This window comes from Varanus komodoensis, unplaced genomic scaffold (genome assembly GCF_004798865.1).
Source record: "Varanus komodoensis strain SLA01 unplaced genomic scaffold, ASM479886v1 scaffold59_1, whole genome shotgun sequence".
NCBI lineage: Eukaryota > Metazoa > Chordata > Lepidosauria > Squamata > Varanidae > Varanus > Varanus komodoensis.
This window is the reverse complement of record NW_025336221.1, coordinates 3,581,980-3,603,171: the sequence shown is the minus strand read 5'-3', so window position 1 is coordinate 3,603,171 and position 21,192 is coordinate 3,581,980. Positions and strand designations below refer to the sequence as shown.

General features: G+C 46.1%; 1 protein-coding gene across 15 annotated transcripts in view; it reads left to right on the top strand.

The window, feature by feature from the left end:
* Nucleotides 1–16,738, top strand: part of KMT2D (lysine methyltransferase 2D) — a 94,395-nt gene extending 77,657 nt beyond the window's left edge. For all 15 annotated transcript variants that reach the window (XM_044449479.1, XM_044449473.1, XM_044449474.1 and 12 more), the window contains 13 exons: nt 509–665; nt 1,517–1,598; nt 2,435–2,610; nt 3,036–3,163; nt 4,102–4,237; nt 4,342–4,466; nt 5,580–6,726; nt 7,895–8,031; nt 8,435–8,565; nt 9,786–10,071; nt 11,053–11,126; nt 12,034–12,142; nt 13,681–16,738. In XM_044449479.1, coding sequence (XP_044305414.1) covers nt 509–665; nt 1,517–1,598; nt 2,435–2,610; nt 3,036–3,163; nt 4,102–4,237; nt 4,342–4,466; nt 5,580–6,726; nt 7,895–8,031; nt 8,435–8,565; nt 9,786–10,071; nt 11,053–11,126; nt 12,034–12,142; nt 13,681–13,773 — 2,781 coding nt within the window. In that variant the 3' untranslated portion in view covers nt 13,774–16,738. The remainder of the gene's footprint in view (nt 1–508; nt 666–1,516; nt 1,599–2,434; nt 2,611–3,035; nt 3,164–4,101; nt 4,238–4,341; nt 4,467–5,579; nt 6,727–7,894; nt 8,032–8,434; nt 8,566–9,785; nt 10,072–11,052; nt 11,127–12,033; nt 12,143–13,680) is intronic.
* Nucleotides 16,739–21,192: the final 4,454 nt, after the last annotated feature.

Genomic DNA, 21,192 nt, shown 5'->3' with positions numbered 1-21,192 from the left:
ATTATACCCTTCAACAAGTAGGTGCTTGAAGTGTGCCTCACAAGGTTAAGAGACAGGGTAATATCAGAATTCTGACAATGATACCAGAATAAAGCATTTTGAAGGCAAAAACAGCAGAGGGAGCCTCACAAGTAAAATGAGAATAGCTTTTTAAAAAAGCAGTAATTCAAAAGGCTCAAGAAAATAAAAATGTTTTCACCTGCTGCCACAGCAGGCTTGGCAAGCAAGGAGTATTCTATGGGATAAAGGCTTACTTACAGTTTATAAGTAACCCATAATGGAAGCTCTGTTGGAGGGCAATAGAGAAGCATTTTGCATTTATTTGTGTTATTTATAGGCTTCCCCATAGCAAGGAGTTATCGCTGTAGCTCACAAAGTAAAATAATCAAGCTGTAGAAGTGTAGGGTTGGGGAACGGGTATCTAACATGATGGTATCTAAGAAGCTTTGGAGAGGAGGAGTCGGGTGGGGGACTGCGGTGAGTACTGACTGCTCTGCTCCCCATCTAGAACAACTTGAGCAACCCACCCACGCCACCTTCTTCACTGCCCCCCACACCACCACCCTCTGTACAGCAAAAGCTGGTGAATGGAGTTCTGCCTTCAGAGGAACTGACTGAGCAGCCCAAGGAACCAGTACTGCCCCATGAGCCCGAAGGGCAGAAGGGTAAGGTCCATTGTGAAGTATTGCTAGTGCTGTCGAATTCTGGAATGTTCTAGGATGTGGTCCATTTCTGGGTTAGGTGACCTATAGAAGCTGCTCTAAATTTTCTTGTGGAAGAGAAAGTAGAAGTGCCATCGATCTAGGAGAACTAAAATAAATCTACTTCAACCCTTGGGATAATGGGAATAGATTTTGGAATTCCTAATATTAGTGAAACATGTATAATCCTGCTGGAGTTAATTATGTTAATAGCTGTGGCCTTCCTTCTTGGTCTAGCAGCATACTTCATACATCAGTGCAGCAAATTTAAAGGGGAAATAGGAAGAAGGGTGTTAGGCAGAGAGTGGGGATTTGGAGAAGATGGAAGAATATTGAGCGCTTCAAAAAGTGCCATGCAAATGTGAATAGTTTATAACCATAATTACAGTTCTTATTGGGGCTGAGTTGTTCCCCAAACGCATTTTCTGAGGATTTGCCTGTCATTTGATTTTAAAGTTTTCATAAACTGCTTTTCTTGTTAAAAAAAAAAAGTTCACAACTACTTCCAAAAGAAATATGAAGCAATAGTCATAAAAGGCAGCAGAACAAAAAAAGGTGATGATCCACTACTTCTTAAAACAGGAGGGCTTTTTAAAAAAAATTAATACATTTAAAATTAACCATTTAAAAGAGATGTAAAAAGTGGTAAAAAGGCAGCCTTTTAAATGGAAAGGTTTTACTGTGTCTCCTACATGTTAAGTTGTGGTGCATCTCTTTTGGGGTAAGGGCATTCCAGATACACAACACCGCCACTAAAATGACCCTCTCCTTTGTTGCCAACCCCTCGGTTTTTTGCCTGGGGCACATGTTTATAGATGTTCCTTCTGTGGAAGTGAAAAGCTTGGACCTCCTCGCAGCTCTGCCCACGCCACCACACAACCAGACTGAGGATGTCAGGTAAGGGGAGAGGCCTGACAAAGCAGGGGCACAGCAGAGGGTCCCAGTGAAACCATGCTATGTTCCAGGGCCTTACTTCATTGCAGGAAATGAAAGCTGTACGCTGAACTGTTGGCCGAGGAAAGGAAAACCTTTCTTCTGGGGCCTCTAGCGTGGGGTGACGTTGTTGGGGAGTATGGAGAATGGATATCTCCTCCCTCCAGCAGTTCAAAACGGCAGTCTTAAGAATACTACTGAGAAGAGGAGGGAGGGAAGGTTGAAGACGTATAGAGGAACAGAATGAACTTCCGTAGCACAGCTCTGGGACGTGGCTGTTTCTGTCTGGGAGGACAGAATGCAGGCTTGGGAGAGCTCTTTTTATTTTTTACTAGAACTCCCACAAATCAATGCAAGTTGCAAAATGCTTTTTTTGAAGGCAGAGGCAACTATGTACTGAACTCTGTGAGCCACCTTTTGGAATGAGCTGCATACACAAATACAGATCTACTTCTAATTTCTTACAAATGAGAGGTTCTATTTATTTAATTAATTCCATTTCTGTGCTGCCCCAGAACCCGGAGGTTCTCTGAGCGACTTACAAAGCTAATGTTCCAGTAATTTAATCTAGACCTTTAATGCTGCTGCTGTTCATTAACCCTGGTTGGAGAGCTTTGTTAATCTGCAGGAAAACATGGAGAAGTTTGCCACTAGATCCTCACCTGCCTTCTACTCACCCTGAACTGTAGACTGGTGGGCTGGGTTGCATCTCCCAGCACACTCTGTGGGTTGCAACATCCCCAGGATACTTGCAAAAGTGCCCCTATATTGTTTAAGCAGTCTCTGCAATTCCTCTGCAGAATGGAGAGTGACGAGGAAAGTGACCCCCCTGATAGCATTGTCCCGGCATCGTCGCCTGAGAGCATCCTGGGTGAAGAGATGCCACGCTTTCCACTGCTGGCTGGAGTCAAGTGTGAGGTGGAGGAGTGTCCGCTGTCCCCTGTCATACCTATAATCCCCAAGGCCAGCATCCCAGGTTTGTGAGAGCTGGAGAAGCTGGGAAGAAGAAGGGGAAGGTGGCATGTTCAGCGTGGACTGGCATAGGACTTAAACCAGGGGTAGTTAGCCTGGTGTTCTCCAGGTGCTATGGACTGGAACTCCCATCTTGCTGGCAGGGGATCCTGGCAGTTGTAGTCCAGAGGATCTGGAGGGCAGCTACCCTTCATTCAGACTCTGCTGCTGCTTGTGTTCTCCAGGGGCGAAACTGCCCAAAGGGCTTCTGAGGTGGTCTCTAGAGGGCAGAGGAATCTCTTGCAAGCCGCTTTTCGTGACGTGCAGGCTGCTCCCACAGCCAAGTGGGGACCTGTTTTTCTGCGTGGAATTTCCATGCCCTTTCTAAAGTGGTGTGCGTGCTTGTCCAAAAAGCGTTTCTGATGTGAGCCTTTCTCTTGCACTCCTCAGCTTTTCCAGATGTCAAGCCCTATGGGGCCCTGGAGCAAGCAGGAAAGGGGGCAACAGGCACTTCCTGGGACAAGGCCAAGGGCAGCGAGGTCTCCGTCATGCTTACAGTGTCTGCAGCTGCTGCCAAGGTATGGGGCCAGCCTAGAAGTGGGCCTCACTTGGGGCCACTGAGCAGATGGAAGTACTCGGGAAGTGGTGCATTTGTTTTCACATATGGCAGTTTGGGGATTATGGGATTTTCCACCAGGCCCAGGCAGCCTGCTCAGTGGTGGGAAATGATGTGAGTTGTAGTCCAGCAGCATCTAGAGCAAGGGTCTCAAACTCAACTGACCTGGGGGCCGCTGGAAGTAGAGTCTGGGTGAGGCTGGGACGCATCGAGTATTCCACCACCGCAGTGGTGGTGGGCCGCTCATCCCGCGGCCGGCCCGGGTGCCGCTGGCGCTTTGAAGGCCGCAAGGCCCCTCCCCCATGCCCCGCCCGGCCTGGCAAGTGGCCCGCGTGCCGCGAGTTTGAGACCCCTGGTCTAGAGGGTCTTGGATTCCCCACTCCTGGTATAAGGGCTTCTGTGAGCCCAGCATTTGCTTCAGGTCTGGCCACTGGGCTGAAATACAAGGGGGGGGGGGGGGGGGCTATATGGGAAGCCATTTCTGTGCCATCCTTGGTATTCCTCCATCGGTGCGGTGCAGCAGATTTGAGCTCAGTTCTTACTGCAGGAAAGAAGAACCCCTCCTGCTGTGTCATGTGAGCCCCCCCCCCCACCTTGGGTCCTGCAACTCTGTTGTGCAGAGCACTGCGCATAAAGTGATGCATAGCCGCTTGTATGCCAGGGAGCTCAGGGTGGCCTGCAAGGGGTTATCTCTTCTTCTGTATTTATGTCCATTTGGTGGTGTTGCTGCTGTTGCTGCTAGCTACCTTAAACATCCTTTGGTGGAAAAGCAAGTAAGTTAACGCATAGTGAGCTGTATTTTAAAAAGCCTGTATGATGGTTATAGCACCATGTGCAGGTGGAATTTTTGAGTGGCTCAGCCGCCTACTGCCCCTTCCTGATTCTTTCCATCCTCCCCAGAACCTGAATGGTGTCATGGTGGCAGTGGCAGAGCTGTTGAGCATGAAGATCCCCAGTTCCTATGAAGTGCTCTTTCCAGATAGCCCCATGCGGAGTGCTGTCACGGAACCCAGGAAAAGTGAAGCTAATGCACAGGGTGAGTATCCTGACCTGGACAGGACCTTGGTAATATGCCTTTGTGGTTTCTCCACTGCTGATTCATGGGCTCCTGTTTTTTTCCTCTCTCTTTCCCTCTCTCAGGCAAAGAGAAGCCAGTGACTCCAAAAGGCCCTGAAGGTGGTCCAGAATGGCTGAAGCAGTTTGATGCTATGTTGCCTGGTTACAGTCTCAAGAATGAGCTGGACATCTTGACATTGTTGAAGCAGGTACAGGCAGGGCAGGAACCTTGCACAGACTGCATTGGCCCGTCTTCAATGAACAGTGTTGACCACTGGGTTATGTTCTTGTTCAGGCTGATTAACAGAGGTTTAGCACAAGGGTGGGGAACCCAAGGGCTGAATTTTCAGTTTCAGAGAAGCTCTGCGGCCCCATTCCAACGCTGGAGCTGCTTGAAGACAAAAGGAGATAGAACCACAAATACCAGGAATATTGTCGCTTAAAGCTCTTGCTAAGCGTGAGGAAAGGCGTCTCGTTCTTTTAGAATGGGGAAGGTTGGGAAACCACAAGTGATTGGCAGTTGGGAGGAAATGGGCTGTCTGAGAAACCTTGAAGGACTTGGCTGTGCAGATAGCCCAGATCTGGACTATTGTGGTGGCCTATAAATTGGATGGATGGATGGGGCCCTTGTCTTCTTGCAGCTTCTCTTCCAATTTGAAATCTATTCATCTTCCTTTGAGGGGGCAGCCAGGCTGTCCCCCCCCCCCCCGCCTATTTATTCTACTTTATGTTGTGTGTTCTTAATGCTACCATTCCTATATTTTTCCTGTGGTCCTTGGCCAGCTGCAGTGCATGGGGCCTAGATACCCACATGCACTAGTACTTCATACATGCCTGGTATATTGGAAAAGCAAGATATTGGAATAGGAGAAAAAACTACTTCAGCATCCACACATATTTTCCCATCAGCCTTGAAACTTAGTTACTGTAGGAATGGCCTGTAGAAGGAGAAGGAAGCTGATCATCTGAATGTACATTTGTTTAAAAAGCACGTTTCTAAACTGCTGGGAGTGCAGTGATGCATCTGTGAAATGCTTCAGTGCTTGAAAGGTTGGTGTTTCTGTTTGCTATGCAAGCACATGCTTCTCCCATGACCTCCAGTTGTTTACTTACCAGCCACCCAACTCCTTAGAAAGGAAGGTGTGGCAGAGGCCCGAGGGCCTGTTGGTGGCACTTGGGCATGAATGCAGTCTGCAGCACCCACAGCCAATGCAAATACCTTGCCGTGCTTGCAGAGACCCTAAAACCAAACATGCTGGTTGTCAAAATGCGGCTGAGATCCCTTCTCTCAAATAGTGTGTCTGTCTTCCTTTTTGTTCCAGGAGAGCCCAGCTCCAGAAAAGACTGCTCAGCACTGTTACATCAACAATGTTGCTAACCTGGATGTACGGCAGCTGTTGACCCTCCCTGAAGAGCCCTCCCCACCCCTCTCCCCCTTTGCCCCCTCCCCACCCAGCCCCCCCAGAGCTTCAGAGCTGGCCCCAGAGCCTGAAGTCCCCTCAGAGCCTGCTCCCTCTCCTTCCCCGCCTTCCCCTAAGGAGGAAGCTCCACAGTCTCCCCCAAAAGCCAAGCCTCGTTCCCGGCCCCTGGAGGATGGCGAGGAGAGCAAGCCGCGGCTGAAGAAGTGGAAAGGGGTGCGCTGGAAGCGGCTGCGCTTCCTCATCACCATCCAGAAAGGGGGAGGCCCCAAGCGCGATGGGGACAGGGAGGTCAGTGAGTTCATGGAGCGCCTGGCCACCACCCTCCGGCCCGAGAAGGTGCCACGGGACTTGCGGAAGTGCTGCTTCTGCCATGAGGAGGGTGATGGGGCCACGGACGGCCCAGCACGACTCCTGAACCTGGACCTGGACCTGTGGGTGCATCTCAACTGTGCCCTGTGGTCCTCAGAGGTGTACGAGACCCAGGGCGGGGCCCTCATCAACGTGGAGGTGGCTCTGCATCGGGGCCTGCTCACCAAATGCTCGCTTTGCCAGAAGACCGGGGCCACAAACAGCTGCAACCGCATCCGCTGCCCCAGCGTGTACCACTTTGCCTGTGCCATCCGGGCCAAGTGCATGTTCTTCAAGGACAAGACGATGCTGTGCCCACTGCACAAGCTCAAGGGCCCCTGTGACCAGGAGCTCAGCACCTTTACTGTCTTCCGGAGAGTCTACATCGAGAGGGACGAGGTCAAGCAGATCGCCAGCATCATCCAGCGTGGCGAGCGCCTCCACATGTTCCGGGTGGGGGGCCTGGTCTTCCATGCCATTGGGCAGCTTCTGCCCCACCAGATGGCAGACTTCCACAGTGCCACCGCACTCTACCCCGTGGGTTATGAGGCCACCCGCATCTATTGGAGCCTGCGGACCAACAACCGGCGCTGCTGCTACCGCTGCACCATCTGCGAGAACAATGGCCGGCCAGAGTTCGTGGTGCAAGTGATGGAACAGGGTTTGGAGGATTTGGTCTTCACAGACTCCTCACCACAAGGTAGAGGGATGAGCTTGGGCACGAGGCCTCGTTTTCATGGGGTGTTGCTCGTTTTTGAGGGCAACTGGGAGCTGCTTCCCCTGAAAAATCCCCCACATTCTTCTGCGCTAAATTGAGCTGCAGGGACTAGAAAAGGCAAGTCCTGATCTAGAATAGTTCGTACAAAATGCCCAGCATATGTCATAGAATCATAGAACAGCAGAGCTGGAAGGGGCCATGAAGGCCACTGGGTCCAACCCCCTGCTATTGCAGGCCACCAGTTTACATCATCCCACTCAGATGGATGAGTTCAATCACTCCCACTTTCAGTGCATTTTTCTAAGTGGAAAAAAAAAATCTGGCAGTTCAACCATATTATTTAATCATGATTACCATTTTGCATTATAGAAACTGTAAATTGTTCAAAAATGTTGGTGGACCAGAGCCATAATGATATGTAATGAGGCAGTGGCCCCCACCTCCCAATCCCACAGTATGTTCCTTTGCAACTCCTCAGGTTCTTGACAAGTCAATTTAGATGAGCTCTGTGGGAGCTGTTGCTTTTGCTGTCTGTTAGGTTGTTTCAGCCAGTTACATATCTTGTTCCTGTCCTTACTAGAGAGAGGTGTAATTCTGGACAATGTACATTATCAAAGGTTTCACAAGAGAACTAGGATTTTGCAGTAAAACTACATTTCCTGAATGAAATGAGCAAGTGAATGTTACAAAGTCAACATGATTCAAAGATTTGTTTTTAGTGTTCTATCGAATCCTGACCATTAGGGGCTTGACTCAGGGTGATGACCTGGGCAGAGGAATTAGAAGCAGTAGGGCATGTGCTAGCGGAGCAAATACAGGTACTCTGCAGCAGGGCAGCAGCCCCTTGCTCAGTCCTGGTCCAGGAGATGTTCTGGGCTTTCTGCATTCAGTCACTGATCATCTCCTAGGTGGTCTTAGTGCTTGCTTATTGCCATCTTAGGATCGTGTGCATTTTCTGTGAGGCTTCTTTAAACCCTTCCTGGAGTCACGGGATCCTCTGGGTGATGACTGCAGCAAGGCAAGGCAGTGTGAGGAGTTTGGAGCCCTAGATCCTTTTTTACCCAGAGGATTCTCTGAGCGCCTCACTTCATGGGCAAGGGTGAGAAGGGGTCCTCTTTCATTCTCCTCCCTTCCTCTTCCCCTGCTACAGCTGTGTGGAACCGCATCATTGAACCAGTGGCCATGATGCGCAAAGAAGCCGACATGCTGCGACTTTTCCCCGAGTATCTAAAAGGAGAAGAGCTCTTCGGTTTGACGGTGCATGCTGTGTTGCGCATTGCTGAGTCTGTATGTATCAAACATGAGAACCCCAGCTAGAGAAATTTGGCATGTGGGCCACTGGGGGTGGATCATGGGGCAGGAAGATGAGTAACCAATGTAAGATCCCGGGAAGCAGAGAGAATATAAGCTGGGTTCAAGCTCGGGCATGGCTCTTTCCATAGGATTAAAGAGCAGCTGATCCTGAGCTGCTGTGCAGAGGCGGCTTCTGGGGGTGGAGTGGCTGATCTTGCTCCAGACCCTTTTTAATCTGCTGAGCTATGTGCCGTGCGGATGGCTTTGTGCTGGGAACCCCTGAACTATGTTTGGGGAGATGGGTCAGCACCATGCAAGAGGGCCGTGGGGGGGAGTGCTTGTGCAGCAGGACTGCAGCACCAGCGCACAAAAGGTCGTGTGCTCCTTCTTGTCCCAGCTGCCTGGCGTAGAGAGCTGCCAGAACTACCTGTTCCGCTACGGGCGCCATCCACTCATGGAACTGCCACTCATGATCAATCCCACTGGCTGTGCTCGATCAGAGCCCAAAATCCTCACACACTACAAACGGTGAGCATGACCCATACCTGGACAGCTCCTCGGGGTGGAGGCCTTCACTGACAATGCGCAGGCCTCTCTGAGACAACTGCAAGACTCTGGTTCCGGGGGAGTAGCCTTTAAAGGGAGGGGGCCTGGCTCAGTGGTAGAGCGCCTGCATGGCATGCAGAAGGCCCAAGGTTCGACCTCTGGCATCTGAACTCTGGAAGGGCAAGATAGTTGTTGTTGGGAAAGCTCTCTCCCTGCCTGGGCCCACAGAGGGCCCCTTGCTGTCAGCACAGCAACGAACAAATAGTCCGAGCTGTGTGAGCAGCCTCCCAAGTTTGCATGGTGCAAAAACCTCACCAGTTACTGACAAGTTATCCGTAGCTCATGAAACTACCAAATGCAGAAAGTGCCTCATGTTGCTCTGCCATTTGAGGGAGAATGACTTGCTAATTTAGGGCTCTAGAATTGTATGCTTTAGAGGATTATAAATTCTGTAACTGAAACAAATTTGGTTGAAGTTAATTCTACTTCCATGTATCTGTGTGTGTGCACGCATGCACATGAAACAGCATTGGGTATGTTTTACACGGGTTTAATTGTGAATCTTAGGGCACCATCCAAGGGCATTTAATTTTAGAAAGTTCAAGTTAGCTGCCATTTTAGTAGTACTAGAAATGCTCTGGACTGTATTTTGTGATCCACACTATGATGCTAACTAAGCCACTTTCTAGATTCCTGAAGTAATCATTGAGGTTCAGTTGCCATTGATAAACAGCTGCATCAGTCAGAATTGCTGCCCTGAAGATGCTGACCAAGCAGGGGCTAGATGAAGCTTCCTCAGACCTCTTGCCATTTGCAAACTCAAACGTAATGCCAGTGTAGCCATTCTTTGAGGTTGGCTGCATCTGAGCATCGGGTGTCCCAACTCTTAATAGCAGGAATGGGGACAGCCCAGCCCCTCCCCTCTCCCCACTTCAGAGAGACAACTCTGTTAAGAAGCGCAGCTCTGCATAGAGAGGCATCTGGCCTCCTGGAGTGCCAAGCTGGGAAGCGGAAGGCATGCAGGGGTAGGGCTTTAGGGGAGAGGGGCCTGTGGCCAGATGTCCTCAGCCTCTGGATGGGGGCTGTCCCAGGAAGCCATCTGTCCCTGGGTCCCCTGCTTTGTTGCACCCTCAGTATGTCTGTCCTTGGCTCCCCAGCCAGTAGGCTTAGTATCTTTTTTCCCCTCTCCGCACTTTTCCAAGGCCCCACACTCTGAATAGCACCAGCATGTCCAAAGCTTACCAGAGCACGTTCACAGGAGAAACCAACACGCCATATAGCAAACAGTTTGTGCACTCCAAGTCCTCACAGTACCGCCGCCTCAAGACCGAATGGAAGAACAACGTGTACCTGGCCCGCTCCCGCATCCAGGGGCTGGGGCTCTATGCAGCCAAGGACCTTGAGAAGCATACCATGGTCATTGAATACATCGGCACTATCATCCGCAACGAGGTGGCCAACAGGCGCGAGAAGATCTATGAGGAGCAGGTAGGGGGAGCAGGACAGCGGATGGGGCAGAAACACCAGGCCCCTCTGTTTAGTGGCTGTGAGGGGGTCTGGCTTAGGAGCGAAGGGTCCTGCTTTGGGCCAGTGGTACTCATCTTGCTGGAGAGAGCCTTGCCTTGGGGAAGAGCCAGCGGTTTGGTATCATTCTGGCTTATGTCGGACGTTACTTTCTTCACCATTCCTGGAATCAGGAAGGGAAATGGACTTGGCAAATGGTATGGGTAGGGAAAAATCAGACTTTGGTCTGAAATTTCCTCCTGCAAGATCCATGTGTTTTGTGGACTGACTTGGTGCTAATTCTCTCCCTATATTGATCCCATACACACACATTTTTTAAAATGGGGAATGGTAATGACTAGGGACAAACACTTTCACATATGTTCATTATGCATTTCTGTATTTATCTGGAGGTTTTTATAACCTTGTGAAAATTCATGTTTTGAATACATGTTGCTAAATATTCATTTCTTCAAATTATGTATTTTAAATATTTTTATACATCCTTTGAACCCCAAAAAATGTGTGGAATGTAAAATCAAGTGGATAAATATATTCCAGTCCAGACAAGATCAATGGATATCAGAATGTGGAAGTATCAAAGGCTTCAGACTTCCCTGTTAATGCCTTTCCTTGCAACATGGGTGTGATTGTGAACAAGGTGTACAGTTGGCTGATTTAGTTCCAGTTGCTGGGCAAAATGGATCCTCCAGTTCCATTGCCCCATACAGTTACCATATTACCACATGGCTGTAGCAGGAGCCACGTGGAGCAAAATTTTCCCTTCTGTCCAAATGTTTAAGAACCCCCTCAGGATCTAAACCCGATAAGCCATATTCCTTAGCAGAGCACAAAAACAACCTAGAATTGTGAAATTATTGGCAGAGGTTGCATACTGGAGACACTGGTTCCTAAACATGCCGTATAATTCCCCCCCCCCCGCCCTGCCTCCACAATATATTCCAGAACCGAGGGATCTACATGTTCCGTATCAACAATGAGCATGTCATCGATGCCACGCTGACTGGCGGCCCTGCCAGGTGAGTGAGGCTCCGCTCTGAAATTGCCAAAGGCTTCACTCTTTTGGACTTTTTATGGGATTTGTGGGGAATCGGCTGATTTTAAAGCTGACAAAGGAAAATACCTGTTTTAAATCCTTGAAGTCAATAAAGAAAATTAGCCCATACGTTTTCTGCACAAGTATCCATACTTATTGACTGGACTTGCATGACATTGCAACCTGTCATGGGTAAGTAGCCACAGTTGGTTGTCAAATCATGCAACCCAGAGCACTTCCTTAATAAGCCTCCCTGAAAACCCATGGTTTGTTTTAGGGGTTGTTGGACTTATGGTGGGTTTTTGTGTTCCCCAAACGTGGGTGACCAACCCTGTTTCAGATTGTGGGAAGTGGTGCATAACATTCTTTCCTCCCTCCCTCCCACAAACACACACACATATACATACATGCACACACACACGCATGTACATATGTACGTATGTGTTAAAGCTACACATGTATATGTCTGTGTGACTCCTTTGCGAGACTTTGGGCTCAGTGTGCAGCTTTAACATGTGGCCTATAGAATAAACTTCCCAAAAAAGTGATGAGGTGAATTTGTTGGCCCCACTGCCAAAAAGATAAAGCCTAAAAATACTACACCCAAGGTTTGTTTGACCATTGAGGATGCCATCTGACAGAGCCTAGGCTGTGACCCAAGAGTCTGATTCTTTTTTTCCAGCTTTCTTTTGACCCGGTAAGCCCTTAGGGTCAGGGTCAGGACTGTTCCCTAGATTGCAAGAGCATTCCAAAAATTGTCGTACTTCACAGCACAATATGGATTCTCAAAGTCCACCTTGTGGGGCCTCACTGAAAAGAGGAGCCATAGCAAAGGGTCAGGTGTCCCTTTGTTGCACTCACGGATGTTTCTCCCTCTTCTGTTCCCCCAGGTACATCAATCACTCCTGTGCACCCAATTGTGTGGCTGAGGTTGTGACGTTTGACAAGGAGGATAAGATAATAATCATCTCAAGTCGCCGAATACCCAAGGGAGAGGAGGTGAGGATTGGATGGTGGTGGAGTGGCGAACAGGGAGAGCAAGGCAGCTGTGCCTAGGGGAATAATCCTCAAATGGCACTGAATAGGGGAAGAAAATGCTTGTAGATGCTGGGCAACTTGTGCCCCTCCAAATGTTTTGACCTACGTCTCCCATCAACAGTGACTAGAATTCATGGGATTTGTAGGCCAAAATATGTCCAGGGCCATAAGTCACCCACTCCTAATTTTAGAACATTGTTCCCCAACCTGGACCTTTCAGGATGTTTTGGACCACAATTCCCATCAACCATAGTGAGCATGGCTATTGAGTAGGGATAATGAGCGGTTGTAGTTCAAAGCACCTCGGCTATTGGGTGGTATAAAAATGAAATGCATACATATATACATCATGTTGGGAGAAGGCTGATTTAGAACATTTTAGATCCTGCCTTGCCTCCATCACAAGCAGCTGCTGTATTGTCCAGCAAGTCCAATACTGTGGACATTGATTGGCAGTGAATGATCAGGATTTCAGGCAAGCTTCTTTCCTTGCCCTGCCTGGAGATCAAACCTCAGAGCCTGCATGTAAAGGAGCTTCTCTGCCCTTGAGCCAGACCCTTCCTAACATAGAACTCAAGGTGGGCTTCCAAAGTGGTTTCTCATCTTGTCCTCTCTCACTCTATACCAGCATTTCTGGGTATGTTGTGTTTCTGGTTCCACTGCCTTGTGCATGCACAGAGTTTGAGCAACAGAGTAGTCTAAATCATGCCACAATGGCATAGCAAGTGTGCATGAGTTCCAGGAATTCACGTAGTTTAATGAATAGTCTATTATTCTATGCATTCAAGTCCTGTGGATTTTTGCTGATAACATTGAAATGTTGGTGCATCATCCATCAGATTGGTTTTCCATCTGCAGTGTAGCAGCTGTGTACATCATTCCACCAATGAAAAGCAAACAGACTTTGGTATACCTGTGGGGGTTATTCAGATGCATCCTCCTTACCTGTGTGCTGTTACCTCCCCTTGTGTGCAAAAATACATTTCCCAACTCTTAAGTTACGTGAGGATATGCCAGAGTGCTCTTGTCTCTACCTATCAGGCCAGTCAAGAAAGCAGCACATTTTGAGAATGGGTGAGCTGGGCCATCATACCGAGGGACTGTTGTTCCAAAAAACTCAGCTTCAGGCCTCAGCATCTCCAGAGAAAGGATCAGGCAGACAGTGATAGGAAATGACTCTGGAAGTTCTGCCATGCTTTTGCTAGCCAGAATAGGCCAAATTATTCAACTGAATGGGTAAAGCAAGCTTCCTCTGTTCTAAATGGTTCAATAGTAGAAGCATGTTAAAGAGGAATCCATATTCCTTTTCCTTCCTTACTGTATTGTTCCTCTTACAGTATGAACAGTATAAAAGCTGATTTGTATTAACATTTTCTTTGACTGAAATAATGGTTGGCGTGAGCGTGGCTGCAGTATGACTAGACAAGACGAGCGGTGCAAAAACACCAAAACAAAACCCCAAACCATTCTCATTTTTATCTGGTATCCTTTCCCTTCAGCTCACGTACGACTACCAGTTTGATTTTGAAGATGATCAGCACAAAATCCCGTGCCATTGTGGAGCCTGGAACTGCAGGAAGTGGATGAACTAGCCTGAAGAGGCTTGTCCAAGAAGGCAGGGGGGACACCCTGGCTGCCTGGCACAAATGGCGCAGGAGGCTCTGCAGAGGGAGGCTTGTTCAACCAGCTCTCCGGTCCTCCAGCGCAGTGGAGAATCTCCCAGGGAAGCATGATTGGAATCCACCATCCCAACATGCTGGTGGGGCAGCTGGGACTCACAGGCAGTGGCGATGTCAGCATATGTGCCACCGCACACCAGTCTCGGTTAAGGTATTCTGCCCAACTGGCCATTTTGGCTGTCAAGTCCAGCTGCCACCTCCTTCCAGGCAAGGCAGTCTGCCTCTCCCCAGCAGAAGGCAACAGTCACTAGCAACCCCATCTGGGGTGGGGGACTGATAAACTGGCAACTCAGGGTTTTCTTTTTAGTATTTTTCTTTTGATGCCGAAATGGGGACCCCTTCTGCCCCTGTGCACCTGTAAATAATGGACTTCAGAAATATTCTGGGAGGAGATTGGGGCATTCTTTCTAGCAGAGCTGGGGGAAGGGGACTGCAGCATGGCTATTGGATCCCCGGAGAAGAATTTGTAACTCTTTTTTTTCCTCTGTGTGTGTGCGTGTGTTTAGGAATTTTTTGTGTGCGTGTGAAAGGTTTTTTTAACCTAATATCTATTGCTTGCTAATCTACCAAGGTAACAAGAGGCTTCAAAGAAACTCATTAGCTTGACAATCCACCTTCTAGAGCCCCTGGCTCTGGATTTTGTATACTTTTAGGTGTTGGATTTGAAAAGGGGAGTATGAATGTGTGTGTATACATATTGTTTTTGGGAAAAAGTACTTTTTTCAGTGAGAGCAGGCACTGACTTGCAGAAGCTGGAAACAGATCTTCCTTTCCTCTGCCTCCCCACCTTCCCATCTTCCATGCGCGAGGAGCATCCGCACTTGAACCTACCTCATTTGAAGTGTTAGACTTTGCTGTTTTGTTTTTCTCTAATATTGAGCCCCTCGCTGTGCCACCCTTCTGCTTTTTGAGCCCTCTTCCCTGAACATGGAGACCCACAGCTGCTCTGGCACACATGGGAACAGTTTCCAGGTGGAGGTGGGAAGTGGGATTCCCCCCCTTCTCATCTCTCCCCCCCACCACCAAAAGCAAGATTGTCTTCTAGATCTCATCCACAGTGAATTGCTGCAGTGAATACCAGTTTCCCATCCACCAACGGGGCAGATCACACTGCAAGGTATGATACGGTGGTCTGAATGTGCCAACACATTGGGGGACGAAAGAGCTCTTGGTCACCAGATGCCAACCCCAGCACTTCTCTTCAGCAGAGCTTCACTTTGCCCATCTGCAAAGCAGGGAGCATGTGTTTGGTTAAAAGGCCAATGGTTAATGGCTAACTCTGAGCAGGGGGAGGGGGAGGATCAGCTGTTGGCCTAGCCCATCTCCTTAAAGTCCCAGTTCCCTCTCTGAGTCCCCATGATCAACTTGCTGCTCTGAAGGCTTGTATATGTATGTGTGTGAGAGAGAGAATGAGAGAGAGAAAGAGCTGTTGGCACATTGCAGAGGCTGGGATTATTTATCTATTTATATATATTGTATATATATTTGAACTAGCATGGGGGAAGAATGCTGTGGCTGCAGCATTGTGACGGACTGCTGAGTAGCTCTCTGCAGAAGATCCCCCTCCTCAGTGGGAAGGCAACTAGAAGGGGAGGCTTGTTTATTAACCAATCTTTGGGTGGAAAAGAGTGTGTGGGAAAGGGAGTGTGTTTATGCTTTCTCTCTCTCTCTCTGTGTATATAGATATTCTGTTTTTTCCTTTTTTTAAAGAAAACAGAATCAGTTTATAACCAGTATCTTAAGAGCCATCTGTCCAGCAGCAACTTACCCCATGTAGGGAGATTATGTATTAATAGAAGGTAAAATGTGGGCATTATAAAGGGGACTGGGATGGACGGACACACACACACACACACACACACACACACGGTCTCCCTGCTGTTCAGTGACCCTTGAGAGGACTGCTGGTACCCTTGAACCTAAGTTGGTATGGGAGTGGGGCAAGAGTTGCTGAGACTTTACTGGTAAGGCTCTCTTGACTAACTTTGTACAGTTGAGATCTGTAACGCACAATTGCACCATTTTCCTCTTTCCCGTTTAAAACGTGTACTTGTCCCCCAAACATGCCTGACAGAGTGGCGTCAAGAGATCTAGTAGGCCACAGCTCATACTCTCACCTGGTTGACACAGTGCAGAGAGAACGTGGCAACAACCTGTCTTTCCTAGCAGTGTGAGGTGGGGTTAATCAGGGTTAGCATGCAAAAATACCTTTTCTTTCTGACCTTGTCGGCAAGATGAGAACCATGTTCTTGAGTGAAAAAGCTGCTTCTGGAAACCGTTCTAAGCTATGACGGTTAAAAAACGGGGTTGGGGGGAGATGACAAATTATTAAGTAATTAAAGTTGTAAATAAGATGGCATTTGTGTAGAGAAGGGGGGAAGTTTTATCAATAACAAAACCACTGGACTTTGTTTTAAAATAAAGGTTTGAGTTAAAGCCAGTATACATTTTTTGTCTCTTTGGATTTGTTTGTGTGTCTTTCCATTAATTTGGAAGGCTGTAAAGATGTAAAAAAATAAATTTTAAAGAATTGCTACAAAGGTTTAAAAGCTTGAGAGAGATTTTAAAATAAAAAGATAAAAGTGACTGAATATAATAGATTGTCAAGATTTTTTTGGATGACGGTTAGAGTTTAAGATAATCCTGTAGATTTTAGCTGATGAAGAAAGACTATACAGTTTTTAATTTTTATATAAACTATAACCCAGTCTTGAAGCTAAAACTTTTTTAAAGTTCTCTGCCTGTATAATCGCATTTGACGCCTTGTCCCATACTTCTGTTTACAGTTGCACATATTATATATATTAAGTTTTAACCCTTTTATGAACCCAAAATAATCACTTTTTAAAAAATAAAGTGTGGACTTTGTGAGGAATTATATTTTGTGTTTTGGGGTTTTATTACTTTGTGCGTGTGATTTCTGTGTAGCAAAACTGTCCTTCGTAATGAGAGCAAAGAGCTGAAAACAAACAGAAAGATTCCTTTAAAAATAATAAAAGCAAACAAAAAACATCCTTGTACGTGGCATGTTTTGTATTGGGTACAGTTTTGAAATGTATATAACTTACCTTCAAAGATGAAAAAGAACTGGTTCCCAATTTTGCTTCTCTAAGGAGGTTTTTAAAAGAAATAAAAAAGTAACACTAAATTGCATTTAAAACATTTGAGTCCTGGTTTAAGTTTGATTTTTTTAAAAAAAAAAAAAGGTCTATGTGCGTGTGCGCATGCGTGTGATGGAACTGCCTTCTGTCATTAGCCATTTGCCAGGTTGTAGAATTGGTTCCCTTGCCAAAGAGCCTGCCTAATCAGGCCATTGAATAATCTCAGAGAGCCAACCATGACATCCTTTCTGCCTCATGTCTTAGGACTTGCAACTTCCCCATAGCATCTCTGTGCAACCTCTCCCTGTTTTTATTCTGGCACCAGTCCTAAGAGGGTGGAGCCAGATTTCTTTGTATTGCAAAGTAGCTTGCTGTGTGGCAAGACAACCCCTATAGAGAAAAAGCACTGCAAAAGTCCAGGTGCCTCGCTCAGCCCTTCACTCACTCCTTGGGTGCAAGCTGCCCCTTGTAAACAAGCAGTTGTGCCGGTCTTTGAATTTCAGCTATACAGCAGGATCTTGGGAATAGACTTCCTTCCAGGCTATTCCCAGTATTTGCTTAGAATCCAATGGTGATGGCCTGGGGAGGGCCTGAAAAGAGGAAATTAGCATTACTGCTTTGTGCAAAGCAGCCTTCTCCAACCTGATGCCCTCTAGATGTGTTGGAAAACGGGGGGAAGATGGGAGTTACAGTCCCAACACATCTGAAGGGCACCAGGTTGGCAAAGACAGATGCCCAGTTATTCCCAGCTCTCTAATACTAAGTTGATAAGATGTAGCTGGTCAATAGTCATCTGGTCATTACTAAATAGGTGCTGGAGCATAACAATCTGGATTCTTACAGGTAAAGTTCACTGTTGCAAAGAAGTTTTGTGTTAATGAAGCAGTCGCCCTTTGCCATTTTGTACAGATGATATGAAGCCAGTTGTTTCTCTGTATTGGCTTCTAATTAACCTTGAGTTCTTATTGTTCAAGTTAATGATTAATACAGCCCCAGTGGTTTGGAGCCATCTTGGTTCAGAGAATATCTTCTGTATGTGTTTCCCAGATATCAGTGATTGACTGAAACCTTACTCATTTACATTTAGGAGTCTGTCAGGCCCCATCATTACCAGATTAAGGCCCTGAAGATTTGCCTGTTTTCTCTGGTCTTCTTTAAAAACGTTCAGTGGATTGTCCTTGGGTTTCAGATTTTAGAACCCTCTGAGCTAGACGCTATTAGCAATGGGCTGTTTTTGTTGTTTTCATGCTTTACAGAATTTATGTGAGCTGCCTTAGAGGCTTTTGCCCTCAAAGGCAGCCTACAAATATTCTAAAGAAAAATAAAATAAGGTCTGTTAGTATCTTAAGCAGAGCCTTTTCAGCCACAGTTGCCCTCCACTCAGCAGCTCATCAGGCACCTCCTTTATGTAACCAAACATCAGTACCTTTTCTTTAAACTCCTGTGTTACTGTTGACAGTATTCAGCATATATAGGAAACATGTTTTTTATATAGCTTAACCTGGCTTAAAACTCAAAAGGCTTTCTCCCCACTCTTATACAGAATGTTCCCAAAAGGGACCTCTAACGCTAACACTGTAAATGGTACATGGGGGTACCCAATCTTTTTGGACTTCTGGGAAGGTTTTCTATGCCTGATTTAGTGGGAAGCTATTTAAACATTGTAATCAGTTTTGTAGCAAGTGATGCTCACACTGTAACTTGGAGCACAGTTACTATTTTGTCTGATGGCTCCAATCATTTCCTTTCAACAGGAGCTATTCACAATATTTGACTACTGAGCAATCACCTTGCATTCTAGCTGAAGTCCATTTCCACAAAATAGTGTTACATTTTTCACTCATGCCAGAGGAGTAGTAGATCAACTTTCTATGGTACTAAGCCAGTAAACATGGCAAGGGAGAAGAAACAGTTCAACTATAGAAAGCAAGCTTTTCTTCAGTTTTCTGCTACTCGGTGGTAAACTTTTCCATTAAGCCAAGTTTTATGAAGAATGTACATCAGTATTGGCAAGTGTGAGCAACATGTAAGCTTGCACTTACCATAATTTGTTTACCTTTTTACTATATTTTCATTAGTCCATGGATCTAAAATAGGCTGACAAATGATCAATGCTCAATCTCAAATGAATAAACATTGTAATTTTTTTTAGGTAGCCTATCACCTTGAAAAATTATCAGCTATGGTGCCTTCTGATAATTAGAAGCTTTAGATTAAAAAAATATTTCCTAAAGAAAGTTTGGTTGTTATGTACTGTAAATTGTCTCCAATTTATGGCAATCCTATTATTACCTCCAAAATTTCCTGTTCTAGCAAGCCTTGCTCAGCAATTGTAAACTTAGCTGCGGCTTCCTTTATGGAATCAATTCATCTCATACTTGGTTGTCCTCTTCTGCCTTCAACTTTCCCTAGCATATTATCTTCTGTAGGAGTCTTGCTGCCTCAGGATGTGTTTGAAGTATAACAGCCTCAGTTTTTTTTCTTTCTAGGCAAGTTCTGGTTTGATTTAATCCAGGAACCACTTGTTCACACTTCTGTTGGCCCCAGACTATTCTGAAAGCTCTCCTCCAGCACCGTTACAGAATTCTCAAGTGCAAGTTCTCAGTCAGCTTGTGTGTCGCAATGTCATTTATGATATATTGCTGTGCATATTAAACCATTCTTCATACAGGTACATGTGAGCATTGCATTGATCTGCTTACATTTGAAGAACCTAAAGGACTATATAGATCAGTACAAAGTGGCTAACGAGATAGCCATGAGACATGAATGGAATAGCACCCATCCATGTTTGTTCCTCAGAAACACAAAAGCTTACTGCCTCTGATAGAGGAGGTAATAGCCATTTATTTATTTCACCTAAAATGCATTGTATTTCTTAACTTGTTAGTCACTGTGTGCTCACGTCTTAGTTTTGTATATTTGTCTTTTTTAAAAAATGAAGTATTTTTTTCCAGTAAAACAGGTATCATGGGTCGTAGATTATACAGAGTGAGAAATGCCTGACATTCAAGCTGGATTTCAAAAATAAAGAGATTATACTGCAAATATCCATTGGCTACTGAAGCTCACCGAAGAATTTCAGAAGATAGTCTATCCTTAATAGACTACACCAAAGCCTTGGATTGTGTGGATCATGAGAAGCTGTGGATGATTTTGAAAGACATGGGGGTACCTCAGCACTTAATTGTCCTGAAGCATAACCTGTATCGTGAACAAGAAGCTACTGTTAGGACAGAATACAAAGGAACAGATTAGTTTCCCATAGGCAAAGGTGTTAAAGGTGCATTTTATCTTCCTATCTGTTCAATCTGTATGCAGAACATATAAGAAGAGCTGGATTAGAGTCAGAGGAAGGATTGACAATTGGTTGAAGAATCAATAATTTAAGATATGTAAATACCATACTTTGGCAGAAAGCAGCAATGAACTTCATCAGCACAAATGATGAAAGTGAAAGAAAGAGCAAACGCAGGACTGCAGCTGAATACTAAGAAAAAAATCGTGACCACAGAAGAATTATAGAACTTTACTGTTAAAACTGAAGAAATTGAAATTGTGAAAGGTCTTATGTACCTTGGCTCAGTCATCAACTCAAATGGAGACTGTAGCCAAGAAATTTTAAAAAGACTGATTTGGAAGGACAGCAACAAAAGAACTATAAAAGATCAGGAGTGAGGAAGTTTCACAGGAGACCGAGTCCCAGATCATCCAAACTATTGTATTCCTGATCACCATCTATGGATGTGAAAGCTGAACAGTGAAGAAAGTGGACAAGAAAACTGATGCTTTCAAAACATGGTGCTAGAGGAGAGATTTGCAAATACCCTAGCCCAACAGAAAGATAAACAAGTGGGTCCTAAATCAATTCAAAGTCTTACAGCTTTCCCTACAAACCAAAATGACAGAACTGAAGCTGTCATAATCCAGACATACCATGAGAAGGCAGAATGCCCTGGAAAAGACAACCAAGCTAGGGAAGGTAGAAGGCAGGCGAAAAGGAAGGCGAGAGGTAAGATGGATTGACTCCACAAAAGTAGCCACTGCTTTGAATGTATAAGAGCTGAACAAGGCTGTCATGCATAGGGCATTTGGGAGTGTTTTCATATGTGGTGTTGCTCTATGTTGGAAACAACCTCACAGCACACAGGAGCAGAGATTATGTTGAAAAGTGTCCAGTTGATTCCATGACAGTACCAGCCAGCCTATTTTAAAGGCCTATGTATGCAGA